We start from the raw sequence: 21960 nt of genomic DNA on the forward strand, positions 1-21960 counted from the left end.
AGTTACAAAATAGTATGGGAATCTAATTAATGCCAGCTGGCATTTTTACTAACTGAATACTAACAGAACGGTTTTGTTTCATTTCTTTTCTTCAGCAGATATTGGACCATCTCGCTTGGGCTGCTCCAACCTTCCTCTGATCCGTTTGGCCTGCTCTATCTCATCGGGTAAAATAATCACCTGACTGCCTCGTGCTTTAATTCCCAAATTACATTTTCCAATCCCTAACCCTCGTGCATCCATTCCTAATTCCTCTCCTCTCTCGTTCATTCCCAAATCCCCCTCTCCTCGCCGTTCTTCTTCTTCTCCGACCATAACAGTGAATCCTTAGTTGTAGTCGATTTTTCCACCGTCTCTGATCCGACTACTTTTCCATCATTTCGTGATTGGTTAAAACATTTGATGGTCAAGTTGCCGGTTCACAGGTTTGTTTCACTTTTGGTGCTGCTTCGGAAGCTTTGGCATAGGCAAAACCTTTTCTTCCACGAAGGTCAACTGCTACCTGGTTGGCAACTTATTGCTTCTGACAACTCGTTACAGTCTGTGTATTGCACTGCATTGGCTTCTTCATCATCCTCAGCTGCTGCTTTGTCTACTAGTCTTCGTCCCCATCGATGGGCAAAGCACCTGGCAGGTACCTTTAAGGTGAACGTTGAAGGTGCATGTCCTGCCTCTCTTGCTTCTCTGGCTGTTGGAGTAATTTTGCGTGACAGTTAGGGACCAAGTAGTGGCTGGCAGTGTTCTCCCGGTTACTGAGTATCATGTGCCTGGTATAATTGAGGCCCTGGCAATCAGTCATGGTGTCCATATGGCTACAGAAATGGAGCTTCCGGTAGCCATTGTTGCGAGCGATTCTTAGGATGTCGCATGTCAGTTGGAGAATCATGTAGCTGATCGTTCCGCGTGTTTCTGTCGTATACGTCTGCCGTGAGGCCAATGGTGCGGCTCATGCACTCGCCAGTTCCACAACGTCTGTGCCATTATATTTTGAGTCGAATGCCCCCAACTGTATTTTCGTTGTAGTCAGTTCTGACATAACTTATAGTTACTGAAGATCGTTTACTTTAAAAAAAAATTATGCAGATGTTACAAAAAAAAATTAGAAGAGATTAATTTGTTCACATTCAAAATTGAAATACTTAAAATGTGTTTAAACAAAAATATATTCAATCCAACTAACAATAACTTTAATATATTAGATCAAAATATTAACATTAAAAACATACAGACTAAAATGTTCGATTTTCAATAGAGGGATTAAAATAAACTTTTAACCATAAAATAACTAAAATATTCTCTTTTATATATAAAAACGGATCAAAAAAAAACTTTTAGATTTAATACGAAAACTTCTAATAGACTTGAACTCCCCATGTAACAACGATTGCCCGTTCACATGTACCACATACTTTTGTCACTACTAGTATATATAATTCCGGAAAGTATAGTACATAACTGCAAATATCGTCAGATTATATAATACGTACAACAAATATCAAGTCAGATTATATAATACCGGTGTAAAGTCGAGACAGACTCGAGAGTTTATTTAAAATCCATACAAACTCGTACGCAGTAATGGAAGGAGCGTAATCCTCGTCATGTAGAAGAGTTTTTCATTTCAACACACTGCAGCAGAGAAAAATGAATCACAAAATTTGTGATAAGAGTAATATTTATGTTACTCTAATAGTCTTACTCAAAAGTAACTGTCGGCTATGGATATAGTCGATTTTTCAAAAAACAAAGTCCGAATTATACTTCCGCACCCATGTCTAGATGCTCGGATTTATTAGACATGAGCACTTTGGAGAGGTGAAGTTGAAGAATGGTTTGAAAGATTTTAGTTGAGCTTAGTAGGGGCACATGAGAAGCAATCGTGCAAATATATTAGGCAACGATATTTCTATTCCCTACATGCTTTAGAGACGACGCCCGAATACTTTATGGAACATAGAAAGGCAAAACCTCAAATACTAAATGCTTCATACCATATAATTCAAGAAGAATCAGAAAACTTACTTGTATAAATATGCAGCGATCCCGAGAATTATACATAAGAGGATGATATCAATGCAGAAGTTGCGACTTGATCTCAGCTGAACAAAATCAAAATAAGCATCAAGATATAGAAAGCATCTTCCATCCAAAATCAAAAGATATAAGGCAATAGAATTACCTTGTGCACAGTATCCTTAAGTCTCACATTCGTGCTTTTCAGATCCGAGGCTGCTCTATCTACCTGGAAGACACCGGAAAACAGGGTCAAGATTGGAATTCTAATCTGCCGAAACTTTCAGATGAAACAGGATAAAGATCCAGCCTTACCTTTTTATCTCAAAAAGACTAAACATCAATAGTTAGATAATCATCTTCGGATATTTTAAAAAGTGTTAAAAGGCTTCATATATGAATTTAATGTTTTCCAGAATGCTATTATCAAAATAACAGAAAAGTTGCCCATGTCCATGACAAGGAAAGAAGGATAACTTAAAACTAGAAAATCACCTTGTCATCTATTTCATCCATAAGTGGAACTTGTCTGTCCAATTCCTGTCATAAGAAAGAAATGGAAATCTTAGAACACAAATAACTAAAACGACTGGCATAAGATCTCAAAGTTTAATCTATGATTTATACCAAAACGAAAAGAACAATATCGGACAAAATTAACCTCGTTCATATCGTGAGCCATGTTCTTCAATGTGTCCAAACCTTCAGCTATAACCTCCAAACCTTGATCCTACATTAAAAAAAGAAAGGAAAAAAAAGAGTATTGCTATCAAATATAATCATTATAAAGGAAGATGAATTACTATAATCCTCCAAATCCGATACATTACAGCCATTAGAGTTATAAATGTCAATCTCTTAGCAACAATAAGACAAACAACAACAAAGAAAAGGAATTACTACCTGCTTCATTCTGCGCATTTCGTATTCTTGCCTGAACCGATCAGACTCTTCGGTTTGTTGAAAGTACTCGTTATCAAATCTCCCATCTGATTAATCCAATTACCGAACATTCAAAACAATTGATCATAGACAGATATCTTGAAAATAATATGATCCAATAAATAAATTGTTATTACCTGAAGACGAATCAAATTTAATTCCAGTGTAGGAACTCGAAGTTGCCCAACCACCACTACTTTGTTTAGTTGCAGCTGTTGATCCATCTGATATTGCTTCAATCTTATCTTTCAGTGCATAAACCAAATCGTTTCGAGCTTCAAGCTCTTCTTTTGAAATCCCCTTTACCTATAACGCCAGGGATTAATAATACCGATTAACGAATTCTTAGTCCAATCAAGCAAAGGAAAAATAAAATTCTTTCAAAATAATGAATATAAAGGAAAGACCTTTTTTTGAGCGAGTCGTTGCAATTTGGGGATTTCTTCAAGCAATCGAGCTTTGGTTCTTCGAACTTCCGCGTTCATAGCAACCGCCGAAGCCCTGTTCTTTTCCGTTGCAGCAGCTTCCGATTTCTAAAGGATTTTTGTAGAAAAAAGTCGGAATTTTTTTTGACACTAAGAAGCCAAAAAAAGTAACTTGAGGAAGAAGATTACACCTGAATAGCGGCGTCGACTTCGGCCTCGAAGACGCCGTATAGGCGAGCGAAAGCGTCTTCGCCGCCGGCGGTGTTGGCCTCTTTCTGCTTATCGATGTCGTACTTCTCGTATTTCTTGCAAATCGCGTCGACTCTCGTGATCAAGTCTATCACCGTCATCTTCTACCCTTTTTGTCTTTCAAACTACACCGTTTTACGCTCTTTCTCTGGAAATTCCTTTTTGCTTTTCAGAGGAAACTCTCTGCAACAGTTTTCGTATTTTGAGCTTGAAGTGGAAGAAGAGAGAAGGACAAAAAGGGACGGAGACAGCGAGAGTCAAAAGAAGAAAAAAGAGGGAAGAGGGAAACGAAGACTGCCGTTCGATTTTTGCCAACTGGGCTCAATCAGATCTTACGTTTAAAAGAAATAAATTAAAATGAGCTCGGATCTAGAAGATTACATCTCTGTTATTCTTCTACAAGTGCATTACCAAACGTTCGGTTAAAATACTAATTTCTTTTCTGTTCTTTAAATGGGGAATGTCTAATTTGTGAGCTTAATTAAAATGGTTTGAAAATTTATATTGATTTCGAATAAAATATTAAATTTTAAAATTAGAAATGTTCTCTCTACTATTATAAAAATACACAGACATAACCTACCTGGGTCCCTACTTATATAAATAAAAAAAAGCAATTTAAGGTTTTAAATATTATATTTAATTAAGGTTAAATTCTTATGTTAATATATATATTATATACAATTTATAAATTTAATTAACGTACTCTAATTTATTCATATTATTAAAGTGCAAATTCTTATATTAATAATTAATCCACATTTCAAATAAATATCCAAAATGACAATAATCAATAAAAGTAAATCATCAATTTCTTGTTTTTTGTTTATTTATTTATAATAATAAAATTCCAAACCTTAGCCTTTAATCTTGTTTAGTTAAGAGTACAAATTGCTTTGCTTTTATCCTCGCTTCACTACTTGTGGCTTTCTCGAGCCAAAGACCAGTGGCAAAGAGCATTGTATTCTTTTGAACGCCGGTGACGCGTGGTCCTACACGCTCCTCCAGCCTGAGCGTGGCCTTGCCTTGGACGTGACTTTTGCTGATATTGACTCGCGCCATAGGCAGCAGTCAACAGATGGCCATTTTTGAGGATATTAATATAATTTAAGCAATATCCCACTGAATTAGGGACTACAAATACAGTCCGGAAATTAGATCTTTTAATGCCTATTTAATAACCAATAAACCAAAAAAGCTATATGTTTTTAATTCCTTGGTATAAATTCTCTCTCTATTCATTAATATTATTATTTATGTTTTAGCTCCCTATTAAGAATTACCCCCAGAAAATGGCAGAGAATTCGATTAATTGTTGGCTTTCCAGCTCGATTCTAAGTATTTTCACCCTCTTTTCCTGTTTGTTTGGACATTGTAATTCGGTTGAGCAACTTGCTAGATATGATACCTTTACGATTTCAAGCTTCAATTACCCAGAAACCCAGATCAGACCTTTTGATATGCGTTATATAAGAGGTATGGGAAACTGATTTCTTTTGTCTTTCTAATTATTCAATCTGGCATTTTGGTTTAATGTTTTTGATCATTTAATTGTGGAATGCTATGAATAATGGGTAGCTTGTTTGAATTTGAACTTCACCAACAAATGCACATGAGAATCGGTTGCTGTTTCTATTTTGTGATTCACCCCGGTCTAATAAATTTCGATTTTAAATTTACTATGATTCTGTTCTTTTATGTCTATTTTAATGATGAAAGCAATTAGAAAATTTCCTAGTCAAATTTCTTGTCAGTTTAACTTACACTAAAAGAAATATGTTAAAAAATAACTCAATGAATTACTTTTCAAACTGTTTCAAACTAATTTGCCTTAGGCCGCAGCTGAAACTGTGCTATACTATAAGTAATTCTTTGATTTTTTTTAACTGACAATGGAATTTGACCCGGAAAATTCTAATTGCGTCAGCATTATAATAATTTCTCAGCCATGATGATTATTAGATTGCTTTCCTTTTATGGAAAGCTACTTCATTACTGTTGTCCTGGAAGTTAATTTCCCGCTTCTTGTATGCAAGAAAGAATAAAATGTTATATATTTTATGCAGTGCTTAGGTTAAGAAAAATGGCAATGAATTAGATTCTCTGTGTTGTCGTTTGAATCATTTTTTTTTTTGAAGTGTCTCACTGGGTTTAATATCTGCCTTGTATCAGTTGATTTACCTTCGTGGTTCTCTTCAATGTCAATAGCATTGAAGTCGAGTGTCAATCTTGTAAGTATGGTTGTTCAAGTTAATTAGTCTTTTATGTTTATCAGGTTTCTGTTTTATTTTTTGGCTATCCTGAATTGCTGATTCTTGAATTTCTTTTGTTTGTTCATGGTACATTTCTACTCTTTGTTGAGACAAAATCATGGATTAAAAATCACATTTCTAATCACTGATTTCTGGAGTCTAAACTTCTTGTAGTTTCCCTACTCACTCTTGCTCATCTCTTTTGCTGATGCTTGAAAATGCTTCCAGGATATAAATAGCTTCGAAAAAATTCCTAGAAATGTGCTGCCGATGATGTGCTTCAGATATGGCAGCCTCCCGTTACCAGATGTCTTGAGCAGTTCAATGAAAGGTATCCTGCAAGCAAACATCAAATCTTAGTTTCTTCTTTCAGTCACTGAATTCATTGACCAGGGTGAATCTTAGACGTTTCTGTTGTTGGTGCACTAGTTGCACTATCTAACAGATCTTTTGAAGGAATACAATTACTTCAAACTTCAGAGCAGTGCTATCCTGTTCCAAGAAATCTGACAATGAAGTTGATGAACGAGCAGGTTTGCTTTCATTACCAAATGAATTTTCTGAATTCTTAGGCGGGTATTACACTACATCATCCATTTGACATTTTTTAACCCACAATCAGGGGTGTGGGGGTAATATGTTCAATTTGGAACATAGGTTATTCCCCGACATCCTTTTTATTTTATTTTATTTTATATTATTATTAGAAATTCAACTTTAGGCATTATAACTTGAAAATTTGCTGTTCAGATATCTGCCGGGGTTTTGTATTTTGGTCTTTTCAATGGTTTTGGGCCTACTAAAACACAGTTGAAGATGGTAAATGACTAGCTTCATTATTTTGCACCTTATTCATCACTTGATCTATTGCATCATCAGTTTCATAGTTGCATCTATACTCGTAATCAATCCCCACGTCATCTGTTTAAGCATTTTACCATCGATTATATATATATTTGTTGTGTAATTCACTTCTGAAGAACATAACCATGCTCATAGATGGATATTCTAATTTTAAGATCGGCACAATGGAAACTTGTTAGTTGGTTATTAAAAAGATATATCGAGACCGGCTTCGGATCCCATACAACAAGGTTTCTCAGCATAATATATTTCTCACTTGCATTTAGGCTTGTGGAAATCTTATGAAAGTCAAACGACTGTTTGAAGAATGTTTGCTTTTGTTCCTATTCATCTCATTGTTTTTCATCACTGTCTGCTTATCCTCTTCTAGGAGAGCTTTGATATGTTTGTTTTGTACGTACGTTTAACAAAGAAATTGAATTCACGGCTACTGCTCTGGATTGCTGATGGTTCGGATCCCTGCTTACTCCTTTGCAGCCAATATAAGTGTGGAAGGATGTACCAACTCATTAATGCAAGGACAGTACTGCAACCAAACTATTGAAATGAAATGGTTCGATCTGGTAATGGCTCAAGAAATGGTTCTGTATCTGGCTTCAATCAAACCATGCTTACGTGCAGGAACAATTTTGAGACCTCTTGCCTCGGGGATGGAGAAATGAAAATCTACACCTTAGAGAGACTACAGATAACCGAATCCTTAACACTTTCAATACAAAATCCAAGGTTAAAGCCCCTGAACAGCACTGAGAATAGTAGCAGCGTTGATTTAATGTGCTTTGCTCGTTATGGTGCAATGGCATCAGCTACCCTACATGACTATTCTGGTAACTGTCCCCTCCGGTTATTCGCTTCCCAAAGGTTGGTCTCTGGTATTTTTCTATTCTAGCGCTTAATCTTTCAAAGGAAGTTGGAGAGGCTCCCAGTAATGTTTCAAGTGTTTGCTATTCCCTGGAACTGCAAGAGCTTGAATGTTCTTCGAGAAAGGCTGGAACAAACTGTTCACCCGAAAGATACATGCTTCAGGTGGGCATTGTTAACATATATTTATCTTATGTATTACTTCTTTACAGATTTCATCGATCCGATTTTCTTCTTGCATTATGCTTGGTGTTTGTCCGTAAGTTTTAATTCTATATTTTTACCCTATTAGATAATTATCTCCCTATTTGAAATTAAGTGCCTTAGTGTTTTAATTAATTCCATATGATTTTCATGTTATGTATTAGTTCATTTTATATTTGAGAAGTTTGCTATGGTAATTCAATTTTGATTCTAAATGCATATACCTGAGAATTAGATAACAATACAAGACATACATTAATATAGATATTATGTTCAAAGCTTTGACCAGATTTTCTGAAACATAGCGAGGGCATATTCTAGTTTCCTTAAAAAATGAGTAAATTCATGTTAAAATGCAATCCTTCTGAAGCCAATAGGGTAGATTTCGGTTTGGAAAATTTGATTTTGAAGCGTTCACTTACACATCGAGTAATGGGATGCAACCATAGATTTATTTTAGTTTAGTTTCTTTTCTTAACTTTATTTTTTCACTCTTTTTCCTTTCTGTTGATGCTTTAAGAAACACATTCGCAGGATTATTTTATTGACGATCTGAGAATGGTTGTCTGCAGACAGTTGTCAGGAAATATTCCGTCCCTTCTGAATCCTATTATTTGCCAGATGGTGAGAACCTGAGGTCAGATGCTGCTGATTTTCAGCTCCATCCCCTTTTAAGCAACTACTCAGTTGGAGGACTAGATACCTGGACATATTTTCTTCTAAATGTTCCTCGAGATGCAGCTGGTGGAAATCGCCATGTCCAGCTAATGTCAGATAGAAGGATAAATTATGAAATATATGTTAGAAATGGTGGATTGCCATCACATGTTAACTGGGACTATTATTATGTAAATGAGACAAACAGTAGTAACTCCATGTTTTTTGAATTATGCAATTCAAGTGCTGAAAAGGTCGAATTTTACATCTTATATGTTAGAGAAGGAATCTGGAGTATCGCATTAAGGCATCTAAACGGAACTGGTGGCATTTCCGATGGTCGACTACTATATCTATTTCACTTGAAAGAATATATGTTAGAAATGGTGGATTGCCATCACATGTTAACTGGGACTATTATTATGTAAATGAGACAAACAGTAGTAACTCCATGTTTTTTGAATTATGCAATTCAAGTGCTGAAAAGGTCGAATTTTACATCTTATATGTTAGAGAAGGAATCTGGAGTATCGCATTAAGGCATCTAAACGGAACTGGTGGCATTTCCGATGGTCAGACTACTAATATCTATTTCACTTGAAAGATGCCCAAAAAGATGCTCCCATCATGGCGATTGCAATTCTGCTCTTGATGCATTTGGATTGACTTCATACAGGTATTACATTGTTCTATCATCTGTTTTTTTCCTACACACTCATACATATATTCTAATTTCCATTTTTATAAATATTTGTTTCTCAGCTTTTGCACTTGTGATCGGAACCATGGAGGTATTGACTGTAGCATTGAGATTGTATCATATCAAGGTAAATGCCTTTTAGGAGTTGAATGCAAAAATATAGATGCCATTCCTGCCACATGTTTTCATCAACATTATTGTTTATGGTTTCAGTGTAGCTATTTCTTCCCTCTTTTTAGGCTCCAAATACTTTTTTGGGGGAATTGGTGGGGGGAGGGGAATGGAAAAACTATAATCATAGGCTCGGGTTATGGCCTTCTAAAGTTTATGATTCGGAGCTGTAGCATACAAGTTTATTTGCATTTAAGTGATTTCTGGACTTGCTTTTATTGTAATGCTATAAAAAAACAAATTTAGCCAATTATCTTGATACGGTTCCACTACCAAGCAAAGTCTCAACTACTTGACCTACACAGTCCCCATGATCTACAGGATAGGAGTTCAAGTCCCACCTTAACTGTCCTCTATGTTCCCACAACTATCATCTCTGCCATGTTTCCTTCCCCTATTTTATAGGACTTTAGCTTTGTTTTCCAACAAATAATGGTCCAGGCTATTACAAAATATCCTAGGAGTTATTTTCAGTTTCAGGCATGATTAATATTACTATGGGTTTTCTAGATTATGTTACAGTTGGAAGAGATGAGATTGAAGAGAACGATGATCGTGAAGAGAACGAAGAAATTGGGGAAAGAAGAAGTCTAGGGTTAGGGATTGAGGATGGAGAATTGGGAATCGAGGCGAGAGAAGGAATGGAAAGAGGGGAATTAGGGATTAAAACTAGAGAAGAGGGAAGGATGTATTTACCCTCTGAAGTGGAGTGTTTTGCTAAACCGATTCAAAAGATATTGGATCCAACCGAGTTTCATACCCCAGTTGAGTTGAAGCAGCCCAAGATTGGTGGCTTAGTAACCTGAAAGGAGGAGGATAAGATTAGTCTGTTATAACTGTTATAGTTGTAATGCCAGCTGGCCTATTTTGCATTTTACGTTTTTAGCCCTGTAACTAAATAAGACTGGTTGAGAGGCATTTGATTCCTCAGATTATGAATGAAGTGTTTTCTTATTCTCTAAAATTATTTCTTCCCTATTTCCTCATTCTCGCATTCTTCTCAATTTCTCTTAAACTATAACAATTTGGTATCGAGAGCCTTGGTTTCTGGCAAGTTTGGTGGGCATGCCGAAAAATCAGAACATGACTGAAGTTGATTTAGCTGGTTTGCAAAAACAGATGGAGGAATTAACAGCTATAGTTAAAAAAGGACAAGATGAGACTAGTCCACCTAAATGGTGGGAGACGCAGGAGAACATGATCACTGCACTGGAGTCTAGGCTGGCTACAAATCAAGGATATGTTGAGGAACTCTTGAAGATTATGACTGGTAGAAAGGAGGACCAAAAACAGTCTGATGATGACCAGGTACAGACCCCTAATTCATCTAATATGAGTGGCAAACAACCTGTTAAGGTGACAGTGATAAATGATAAGACTAGGTTTACTTATAAACCTGATAAACCTGGAATTCTTAATTCTAAGCCAGATGATTTGCCTAGCTTTAAAAATGACAATCTAATGGGGGAGAACAGTGCTGTTAGAAATCAGTTAGTGGCAGTAGAGGAGGATAAAAGAGGTACTGGGGGGTCTTCTAATATGTCGGGGACAATATGGCATAGACCAAAAATTGAGCTGCCAATTTTTGAAGGACTTAATCCAAGAGGATGGCTACAAAAATGTCAGAAATATTTTTCTCTCTGTAATATTGCTGATGAGCAAAGAGTCTGAAATCTGGTTTGATGGTTACATTATGAAAAAACATCATGTTACTCGGCATGAATTTGAGGCAGATCTATGTCATAGGTTCAGTGACATAATTTTTGCTGATATAGTGGAGTTTACAAAGTTAGGGCAAAAAGGGACTGTGGAAGAATATCATGATAGATTTGAGGAATTACAGCCACATATGTTACTACAAAACCCTACACTAGGGGAAGAATTTTTTATTTCTCTGTTTATTAGTAGGTTAAGGGAGGATATTAAACACAGAGTCAAGGCTTTGGAACCTAAGTCACTTTCTGAGGCATGTAAGCAATCTAAGTTATATGAGTTGTCTGTGGAGTTTGAAAGCAAAAGATTGAGATCAGCTTTCAGAAATTCATCATATCTAAATCCTCTATCTATTCAAAAGCCAAATCAGCTACCAATACAACAGAATAATTCAGCTAATATATCACCAAAGCAAACTTTAATGGATTACAGAAGACAAAACAATTTATGATTTAAATGTGGAGATAAATTTGCTCCAGGTCATCAATGCAAAATTAAGCAATTGAACATGATGATGGAGGATGATATTGTTTTACCCCAAAAAAATTCACCAGCAGATTCAGAGCAAACAATTATATAAGAAGAGGAGAGCCTAGAAATATCTATGAATGCAATTACTGGATGTATTGGTCATAATACATTGAGGATACAAGGAACAATTCAAGGGAGACCACTTACAATTCAGCAAGTGGAATGAGGGGAATGGAATATGCAAGGGCATTTTGTACATGATTTAGACTACTTCAGTTGGGGGGGCAGTGATATGGTATTAGGTGTGGACTGGATGAAACTGTTTAGTCCAATTTTAATGGACTTTAATAACATGACACTGAGTTTTGTGCATAAAGGGGGGCAGATTATTATACAAGGTCAGCAACAATCTAATTTTCTGCAACAGATCTCAGGAACTACCCTATTGAAGATGACAGCTTCTGATTCATTTATTTTGGGACATGTAGTCCTATTTACTATGTCTGAAGGGTCTAAGATTGTTCCTACAGCTATTCAACCTCTCTTGGACCAATATCACTCTATTTTTACTGAGCCTACAGGTCTGCCACCTACAAGGAATCATGATTTTGCTATTACTCTTAAACCTGAAGTTGCTCCTATTAATTTAAGACCTTATAGATTTCCACATAATCAGAAAGCTGAAGTGGAAAGACAGATTGCTAATATGCTATCATCCTCTATTATTCAACCAAGCAAAAGTCTATTTACTTCTCCATGTCTTTTAATAAAAAAAGAAAGATGGTACTTAGAGGTTTTGTGTAGATTACAGGAAGGTAAACAGCATGACAGTGAAAGATAAATTCCCAATTCCTGTGGTGAAGGACTTATTGGATGAGTTACATGGAGCAGTCTATTTTTCTAAAATTGATTTGAGGTCTGGTTATTGGCAAATCATAATTAAACCTGGGGATATCTACAAGACAGCATTCAAAACTCATCAAGGCCACTATGAATTTAAGGTAATGCCCTTTGGGCTTACTAATGCCCCTGCTACATTCCAAGCTCTAATGAATGAATTATTTAGTTCATTTCTTAGAAAATTTGTCTTGGTCTTTTTTGATGATATCCTAGTCTACAGTACCTCTATGGCATATCATGTTGTTCATCTTCAAATAGTTCTGGAAATTTTGAAAACTAATCAATTATTTGCCAAGATGTCCAAATGTTTCTTTGGACAAACTCAAGTGGAATACTTGGGCCATATTATCTCAGCTTCTGGAGTATCTACTGACCCTTCTAAAGTTGCAGCTATGAAGGAGTGGCCTGTGCTAAAATCTCTAAAATCTTTGTGTGGATTTTTGGGATTAACTGGCTATTACAGACGGTTTTATAAAGGGTTATGGTACAATTAGTAAACCCCTGACACAGATGCTCAAGAAGGACAGTTTTAAGTGGACTAAGGAGGCTTTAATGGCTTTTGAAAATTTAAAGCATGCTATGTGTGAGGCCCCTGTTTTAGCATTACCAGATTTTGGTAAATGTTTTTATTTAGAACCAGATGCAAGTTCAGGGGGAATTGGGGTTGTATTATCTCAGGATGGAAGACCTATTGCCTACCTTAGCAAGGCACTTAGTCCTAGACATACGGCTCTCTCTATATATGAAAGATAGTACCTTGCTATTTTATTAGCAGCTTCTAAATGAAGACATTATTTAGAAAGCAGTCCTTTTGTTATCAAAACAGACCATGAACCTCTCAAGTACTTATTGGATCATAAATTAACTACTGCTATTCAAAAGAAGGGCTTGACTAAACTGTTGGGGCTGGATTACACTATTCAATATAGGAAAGGAAAATCTAATGTAGTTGTTGATGCCCTCTCTAGACAGTGGGAAGATCAAGGTCAATGCTTAGCTATGGGTACTACTTTTATCATTCCTAGTTGGGTGTAAGAGGTGGAAGATAGTTATAAAGAAGATAAATTGGTTGCTGACTGGATATATATCTTATCAGTTAATCCTAGTGTTGATCCTAGGTGGAAATATTCTAAGGGTATCCTTAGATTTCAAGATAGGGTTTATATTGGGGCTAATGGAGCTCTGAGATTACAAATCATTCAAACCCTACATGACTCACCCCATGGTGGTCATTCTGGTACACAGGCCACTTATCAGATGATTAAGGCTTATTTTTACTGGCCTAGGTTGAAAGCTATGGTAGCAGCTCATATCAGGGCTTGTACAGTGTGTCAACAAACAAAAGTGGAGCATGTTGCTAAGCCAGGACTCTTACAACCAATTTCTATTCCTCAACAAGCTTGGGAGGTAATTACTATGGATTTTATAGAGGGTTTACCTACATCTTTGAAGAAAAACTGCATTTTGGTGGTAGTTGAGAAGTTTACAAAATACAATCATTTCCTAGCATTATCACATCCCTATTCTGCTGCTGATGTAGCCAAATTATATTTGGATATTGTCTATAAACTTCATGGCCAACCTAAAATGGCCATTTCTGACAGAGACGAAACATTCATTAGTCTCTTCTGGAGAGAACTAATGAAGCAGTTAGGGACTAAAACATTATTTAGCATTGTTTACCATCCAGAGACTGATGGTCAAACAGAAAGGGTAAACCAATGTTTAGAACAATATTTAAGGGGGCTATGTTTTTTCAATCAAAGCAGTGGGCTAAATGGTTGCCACATGCAGAATGGTGGTATAACACTACCTATCACACTGCCTTAAAGCTTACACCATTTCAGGCTTTGTATGGTTATAAATCTCCTACTATGGTTTGGCAGACAAAAACTAATGTACATTCTGTTAGTGATTTAATGAACAGCAGGGAAAATATTAGACAGTTAGTAAAGTTACAGTTAGAGCAAGCAAGCAGCAGAATGAAACAACAATCAGACAAAAAGAGGAAAAAAAGGGTATTTGCAGTGGGAGATAGTGTTCACCTGAAGTTGCAACCATATCGCCAAACATCACTGGTCCTGCGAAGGAATTTAAAATTAGCATCAAAGTATTACGATCCTTTCAAAATTCTTGAGAAAATTGGTGAAGTTGCATATAAATTGGGCTTACCAGATTCTTCAAGGTTGCATCCAGTTTTTCATGTAAGTCTCCTGAAGAAACATGTAGGTGACTCGGTCATTACTTTAACTGAAACTCCTGCAATAAACGATGATGGTCAGATTAGAGTTGAGCCGTATAAGGTTATGGGCAGAAGAATAATAAATAGACAGAAGAAACTTGTATCACAGTTACTGGTGCGATGGAGAAACCTCGATGAAACCAGTGATACGTGGGAGGACTATATTGTTCTCAGAGGACAGTTTCCAGAGTTTGATCCTTGGAGACAAGGATCGATTCCAGTGCCGGTTATTGTTACAGTTGGAAGAGATGAGCGTGAAGAGAACGAAGAAATTGGGGAAAGAAGAAGTCTAGGGTTAGGGATTGAGGATAGAGAATTGGGAATCGAGGCGAGAGAAGGAATGGAAAGAGGGGAAATAGGGATTAAAACTAGAGAAGAGGGAAGGATGTATTTACCCTCTGAAGTGGAGCGTTTTGCTGAACCGGTTCAGAAGATATTGGATCCAGCCGAGTTTCATACCCCAGTTGAGTTGAAGCAGCCCAAGATTGGTGGCCTAGTAACCTGAAAAGAGGAGGATAAGATTAGTCTGTTATAACTGTTATAGCTGTAATGCCAGCTGGCCTATTTTGCATTTTACGTTTTTAGCCCTATAACTAAATAAGATTGGCTGAGAGGCATTTGATTCCTCAGATTATGAATGAAGTATTTTCTTATTCTCTAAAATTCTTTCTTCTCTATTTCCTCATTCTCGCATTCTTCTCAAATTCTATTAAACTATAACAGATTATTGGTTGTAATAGTGTCAAGATTCTTCAGTGCTACATCTAAAAATATTGTTTTGTTCTTTATCATTTCCTTCCTTCGAAATTTTGCTTCTATAACATCTTCTTGGAAACTGATGCAGGACACCTGTGGCGATCTATTGCTTTGATCACATCTAATACAGCAGGTTTGCTTCCTCCTTTCTGGTCTCTACACCAGAGGGTAAAGCTCCATTTTTTTCATGGATTCACTTGAAGATTTTCTGAATTATAGCAAAGGGTGCTAACCTTTTGTGATGAAATATCAAAGGTTTCTCTAAATTTTCCAACCATGTCAATGTCAGACCTAACCATCAATTGTTGATTCTGTATTTAGTTAAAAAAAACATAATTACTCGTTTATATGTAGGCATTTGCAGAATGGGTGATCTACACATCGAGTGGAATAGCAAGTGCATTATATCATGCATGTGATTCGAGTACCTGGTGTGCATTATCCTTTCATGTTTTGCAGGTATGTTATGATTTATTTTCTAAGAAGGGTGAAGTTATTGGCAATGAAAAACTTGGAAAAATCATGTTGGAAATCCATATGCAAAACTGAAATCCAACTTATATAAACATGTAGCACCTCTATTTGTCTTTCGTTGTTGCTAGAATTCTCTTATCCTATTTTCAGTTACTAGTTTGAACTAATATTGACTAGTAAATCCGGAAATGTTTCAGTTTATGGACTTTTGGCTCTCTTTCATGGCTGTAGTGACCACCTTTGTATACCTCAAATTGATTGATGAAGCCCTTAAAAGGGCAATCCACACAGCTGCGGCTATCATTAATTCCCTGATGGCTGTAACGAAGACAACCAGCTATATGAATATGGCGACATTTGTGCTATTCTCAATTTATGACCCTGTTCTAGCAGCTACGGAAGATATTTGACCAAGCTAAGCTGTGCAGCACATCCAATATTATCCTTGTGCTGGCAATCGGGGCAATTGGTCTTCTTCTTGGGTGGATGATAGAGTTCTCTACCAAATATTGACCGCTTTCCTGTTCAACGAATTTATGTTTGAGCAGGCTCGAAAGGTGAGTTTCTTTTCTGTACCATCATGAAGTACTCAGGGTTTTGTATGGCAGTGCATAAACCGCCTTTAGTACCGTAAGAATCAAACTGTTACTATTATCTTGATTTAGCATCTAATATTCAAGTTCATGATTTCACCTGAAAGCTTCTAAGATACACAGGAAGCTATGCTTTGTCATTAGAAAAACAGGACCCTATAGAAGCACATCCTGTTAGATATGTTGTAGATTCTCGCTAAGATAATGCATTATTATTTAGATGAATAATTAAACTTGCCCTTCTAGGAAATCTGACTGTAATTTTAACTGTAGATGGCCGAGCACAGAATGGGTGCTGAGTATTGTAAACACTGTAAAGAAACAATATCGATTGGATTTCATGTTTGCTGGTTTTATTGGATTAGCCATGGCAGCACTAAGCTGGAACCTCGAAAGCAGTGAAACTTACTGGATTTGGCACAGATTGGAATTCTTTCCCTTCTTTTTGGTATATAAAATTGTTTTGATTGCTCTCACTCTCTCATATTCGATTGTAAAATTTCCGTGCAGTATATGGCATTTCACCATATTTTCGTGTTCTTTCTTCTTCCTCCATTCAAAAGTAACAACCATGAACAGCAGGAACAAAACACAGACCAACAGAAACTACCAGTTAACTCGGCAGGATTCTTGCTCTCGAGGTGTATAGGAAGAGGGAAGAATTCTCATAGAATTGAAGGAATAAGAATGAAATAAGTTATTTTCTAGACATGTAGGGTAACATCTTCATCTTCATCTTCCAAGATTATATCTCTTTTGTAAATAATGTATACCCCAACAGATAGGGTGAAGAGCTGTCCCCTTTTTAGACTTTAGAAAAAGTAGAGCAAAATGAGAACAACAGATGCAGGTATTTCCGTTTTTCATCATGCAATTGTAAACAGTATTTGGATTATTTTCAATGATTTTCATGATTATTTTTTATTTATCAATATGATATATTCTGTACTTTAGATGGAGGGAGGTGTATCTCCTAAATATATAAAAAAAGAATTAAAGAAATATACAAATAATAGAAACACAGTTTTACACAAATCAAAACTCAAAAACTAACAAATCACAATGATCTTGCAAAAATCTAACCTCCCTTGAAGGCCTAAGAAATCATTTCTGTTTTCTTCACTAAAAACATTTTACCTTACAGATGTAGCATTAAAAAAAGCACTGATACAAGCAGACAACAAGACTTGTACTAGGTTCTGTGCAAATCATACCTGGGTTTATTGTTCTTTAACTGAGACACTCCTTTGAGAAGAGGATGAAAGAGAGCGAAAGTCTAAAGCTGATTGTTCTCTATAATCCTTACGGATGCTCCACAACACCTCCCCACAGCTCCTCATACTCGGCCGACTCTGCCTACGGGGTGCCAGGCATTGTAAGGCTAGCTCGAGAATCTTTTCGAGGGCTAAATTAGTTCCGGCAGTTGGTTCTAGACAAGGGTCCAAAGCTGAAATGGCATCGCCATCAGTGAACTTCTTCATTGCCTGCAATTGGCAAAACAGGTAGGTATCTGTAACCATTGAATAATTATGTCATTGGTTTACCAATGATACAAAAACTTTTTGTTCATTTTAAAAGTAGAGGATCAAAATGCACTCTTTAATATAACGCAAGGATCAAAATGAACAAATGAAGTGAGACTGGAAAAGAATTTCAATGCATACCCATCTTGGCGTTATCCGCTCCTTGAGTTCCCTTTTAGATTCAATGGGGCGCCTGCCTGTGACTAGTTCAACTAATAATACCCCAAATGAATAAACATCACTCTTTTCTGTAAGTTGATAGGTCCTGAGGTATTCTGGGTCCAGGTAGCCGGCAGTTCCTTTAACCTGGGTCGACACATGGGTTGCGCCGGAGTCCATATCCGCAGCCAGCCTAGCGAAACCGAAGTCGGCAACCTTGGCTCGAAGCTTTTCGGTAAGGAGAATGTTGGAAGACTTTATGTCTCTGTGAATAATTGGGTGATCTACACAAAATTCAGTTCCGTAATCTGATTAAATTCTCTCAAAGAACATCAAATCACTTAAATTTTAAACCCCCAAAACAAAAACAAAAACAAACCTGTATACATATGAAGATAGGTGATCGCATGGGCAACATCAATGGCTATATCAAGCCGTGCAGCAAAGTCAAGTTCTTTCCCAAGAACACCTGCAGCAAAATTTTCTCTGTTTTTGATCATTTGAAGTCTCAAAATATTCCAGCAAAAGAAGAAGAAACAACAAGAACCCACCATCCAAGTGCTCCCTGAGAGTTCCATTGGGGACATATTCCACAACCAATATTCTTTCATCTCCATGCTCTAAACACCCATAAAATCTAACCAAATTCAGATGCTCCACTTGTGCTAGCGTCGTCACTTCACTTTGGAACTCCGCACCCAAATGCTTATCATACACACTCTACAAAAACAATCCCACCATTTTTTTTATCATAAATCAAGAGAAGAAACCATGTTAAAAGTAAATTCATTGTTCAAAATCCGTACACTTTTAGCACGTTTAATAGCAACAAGGGATCCATCATCAAGTCTTCCCTTATAAACTGTTCCGAATCCACCCTGGCCGACCTTGAAAGCAGGGGAGAAGTTCCTTGTGGCCTTGAGAATTTCGTCCATTGTGAATTTCATGTTCCCAGGCGCTGTCTCCTTTCGGGCATTCGAATAAATCACTCGATTCGAACCCCGTCTCCCGCTAGTTGTTCTTGACATTTCCGATGAAACTACGAGTTCATCAAATTATAAGTTTAAGTGGTTTCTTTTATGTTACTTGATTATCGGAAGGTCGATCAACATTGTGGATTTTATTATGAATGAAATTTTGATTACTTAACTTAGGACTAAATCAAAAACCAACGGTGCATTCTTTCTAAAATCGATCAAATAGAAAATTTTGGGTTTTTTGTTCGATAAGAAACTTTTAAAAAAGTAAATTAGTAGAAGCAGAGCCTTATAGCCGGGGAGTTGTTTGGTTGACGCGAAAATTTCAAAACAAGGAAAATAAATAAGCACCGGTAAGAAGAAAAAAAAACAGAACAAGAACAACATTCACGTGCAAGAAAAACACTAAAAGATCTTCAAATAACACTAGAAAACTGGATTTTTATTGCTTTCTCAGATCCGAGATCGAAACTCGGACTCTGCAAAAGTTTTGTAGGTCAACATCGTTTAAACTAAAAAAGAGAAACAGGACATACCAGACGGAGCTCCAAACTCATTGGAAACTATTAAGTTCTTCCTTTCAGCTGTCTCCGGCGGCGTAAAGCACGAGACAAAAGCTCCAGCAATGGACCGGACAGCAACCGTTAGTGGATTCCGACCCGAATCGGGCTTCCGAGAGTCGGGTGGTGCAGAGAAGGAAGAAACGCTAGGAGAGTTAGCAAATCGGTCCGGCGTTGATCGTGGGCCGGAGCTAGGATTCCGGCTTCTTGAGCTGCTGGTAGAGCTGGCCATCACGAAAAATATGATAAGGTAAAATGAAAAAAAAAATTGTGTACGTAATGACTTAGTAATGGCGGGTAGTTCATGGGATGGAGATAGTATTAAAGAGACGACTTTTTTTTAATTCATTATTGTATAAAAGTAGGTTACTCTAACATGCGCCGTGTATGTTCAGTTTGCTACATACAACATACAACTTCACGTTGGAGGATTAACAAATGATTAGTAGGGTTACAGGTTAACAATAAGAAACAATTATTGGATTTCATTTAAAGCATTTTCACAATAATTTGAATATTTTTATTACTCATATTTTTCTTCATTCATAAATGAAAAAAATATCAAATGTTAGACTTTACATTTTTTATGTTTCATGTTAACAATAATATTAATTGAATTAATTTTAATTAATAACTGTATTAAAATTTAAATATTATAAAAATAACATTATAATTAAACGTGTTTAAATATTATACCCACATCAAGATAATATTAATGATTGAAAATATAATTTTTTTATCAATCTATAATAATTAAGTGGCAATATATATTCTAGAAACTCTACACTATATTCGAACCTAGGATCTCTAAGAATAATTTGATTGGTATGAAATATCAAAATTTTAAACAATAATAAAATCATTTTTAAATATAGTATATATTTAATTGTTAATTTTTGGGTAAATTACACATTTAGTATTTAAACTATCAATTTTATTCTATTTTAGTACCTAAACTCAAAACAATACCTAAAGTTTAGTTTTTATTTCCATTTAACACCCCCACTGTTAAAACTTTAACGCGCTTAGTACTTAAATTATCAATTTTGGTCTGTTTTAGCACCTAAACTTTCAATCTTTTAAGATCTTACTGTTAAATTTTGAAAGGGATACTAAAATGAAACAAAAACTAAGGTTTTTAATGACGGATACTAAAATAAAACAAAAACTAAATTTTATGTTATGATTTTGAAAAATAAAAATTTAGATACTAAAACATATCAAAAACTAATAGTTCAATTACTAACTGCGTAATTTTCCACAAAGTTTTTCTTATTGTATTCTTAACGGCCAAATTTGTGATTAAAAGATAATTGAGGATGCCAGATTGAATAATTTAACACATATTATGAATATTTAAATAAATTAATGTATGCGATAAATTAGAAAGAATGATATGCTGATTCAAATTTATTTGACTAATAATATTTAATAATATATTTAAACTTCTTTATTTTAGACAGAGACTGTAAACATCAAATTAGTATTTGGCAACTAAAAAAAGGTTGCCCGTTGTGGAAGGGCATTTTATACGGTCAAAGTCGAGCAATACTCAAAGAAAAGTAAAACAAATAAAATTCTTCAAAATTGTTTTAAGAAGATAAAATAACCCCAACGTAGTACTATTTCCAATTTGATTATTGAATTTTTTTCATCTGTATTAGTCATTGAATTTAATATTCTTTTCATTTTAGCTGTTTCAATGACATTGTACACGTAAAAATAAACACATAAATTTATATTAAAAGGTGAATTTCTAAAATCTTAAAAAGAAACAAATTTATAAAAAAAAATTATAGGGGACGAAAATAAATTACTAATAAAAAATATTAAAAAAATAAAATACATAATAATTTAAACTTTTTAAAGAACAATTACCTCAACCGTCCCTCACTGTTCATCCATGCTTTTAAGATATCACACATCAAAATAATTAAAAATTCATATTTATGAACTACTATAGATTAGGGATGGGCATGGGATCCGAACCCGACGGGTTACGACCCGAACCAACCCGATTGAGTTAGATTTTTTTTTTAAAAATCGGGTTTAGGTTTAAACTAAAAAATACCCGACCCGACCCGAAAATATATAATTTTACATTAAATATTTAAGAATAATTATAATAATACCCCAATATATTATTTTTTTTAATTAAGTCATTATTTTTATTGAATAAAAATATTTTTTTATTATTTCGAGTCGATTCAGACTTTTAAATTATATATCAAATCAAGATCAGGTTGAGTGAACT

General features: G+C 35.6%; 3 protein-coding genes and 1 long non-coding RNA gene across 4 annotated transcripts; 2 read left to right on the top strand and 2 right to left on the bottom strand.

The window, feature by feature from the left end:
* Positions 1–1317: 1317 nt before the first annotated feature.
* On the bottom strand, positions 1318–3863 carry LOC120125854 (syntaxin-71-like). Its single transcript, XM_039144188.1, has 9 exons — positions 3572–3863; positions 3363–3488; positions 3093–3261; positions 2917–3002; positions 2675–2743; positions 2509–2553; positions 2180–2242; positions 2023–2099; positions 1318–1629 (listed from the first exon to the last, which is right to left on the bottom strand). The coding sequence occupies exons 1-9, from the start codon at positions 3728–3730 to the stop codon at positions 1617–1619; spliced, it is 807 nt and encodes a 268-aa protein (XP_039000119.1). The 5' UTR covers positions 3731–3863; the 3' UTR covers positions 1318–1616.
* Positions 3864–4921: 1058 nt separating this feature from the next.
* LOC120125403 lies at positions 4922–6417 on the top strand (the record flags this gene model as incomplete). Its single annotated transcript, XM_039143830.1, has 4 exons — positions 4922–5105; positions 5802–5860; positions 6110–6212; positions 6311–6417. Coding segments are annotated over exons 1-4 (453 nt in total), but the record flags the coding sequence as incomplete, so codon positions are not given.
* Positions 6418–15541: 9124 nt separating this feature from the next.
* Positions 15542–17229, top strand: LOC120125875. The gene is made up of 4 exons (XR_005516409.1): positions 15542–15588; positions 15775–15879; positions 16092–16451; positions 16761–17229. It is a non-coding gene; the product is annotated as an uncharacterized LOC120125875 (long non-coding RNA).
* Positions 17230–17546: 317 nt separating this feature from the next.
* LOC120125864 (calmodulin-binding receptor-like cytoplasmic kinase 2) lies at positions 17547–20007 on the bottom strand. Its single transcript, XM_039144197.1, has 6 exons — positions 19683–20007; positions 18976–19208; positions 18721–18889; positions 18549–18638; positions 18152–18453; positions 17547–17971 (listed from the first exon to the last, which is right to left on the bottom strand). The coding sequence occupies exons 1-6, from the start codon at positions 19936–19938 to the stop codon at positions 17708–17710; spliced, it is 1314 nt and encodes a 437-aa protein (XP_039000128.1). The 5' UTR covers positions 19939–20007; the 3' UTR covers positions 17547–17707.
* Positions 20008–21960: the final 1953 nt, after the last annotated feature.

Source organism: Hibiscus syriacus, unplaced genomic scaffold (assembly GCF_006381635.1).
Source record: "Hibiscus syriacus cultivar Baekdansim isolate YM2019G1 unplaced genomic scaffold, ASM638163v2 tig00001349_pilon, whole genome shotgun sequence".
NCBI classification, from domain to species: Eukaryota; Viridiplantae; Streptophyta; class Magnoliopsida; order Malvales; family Malvaceae; genus Hibiscus; species Hibiscus syriacus.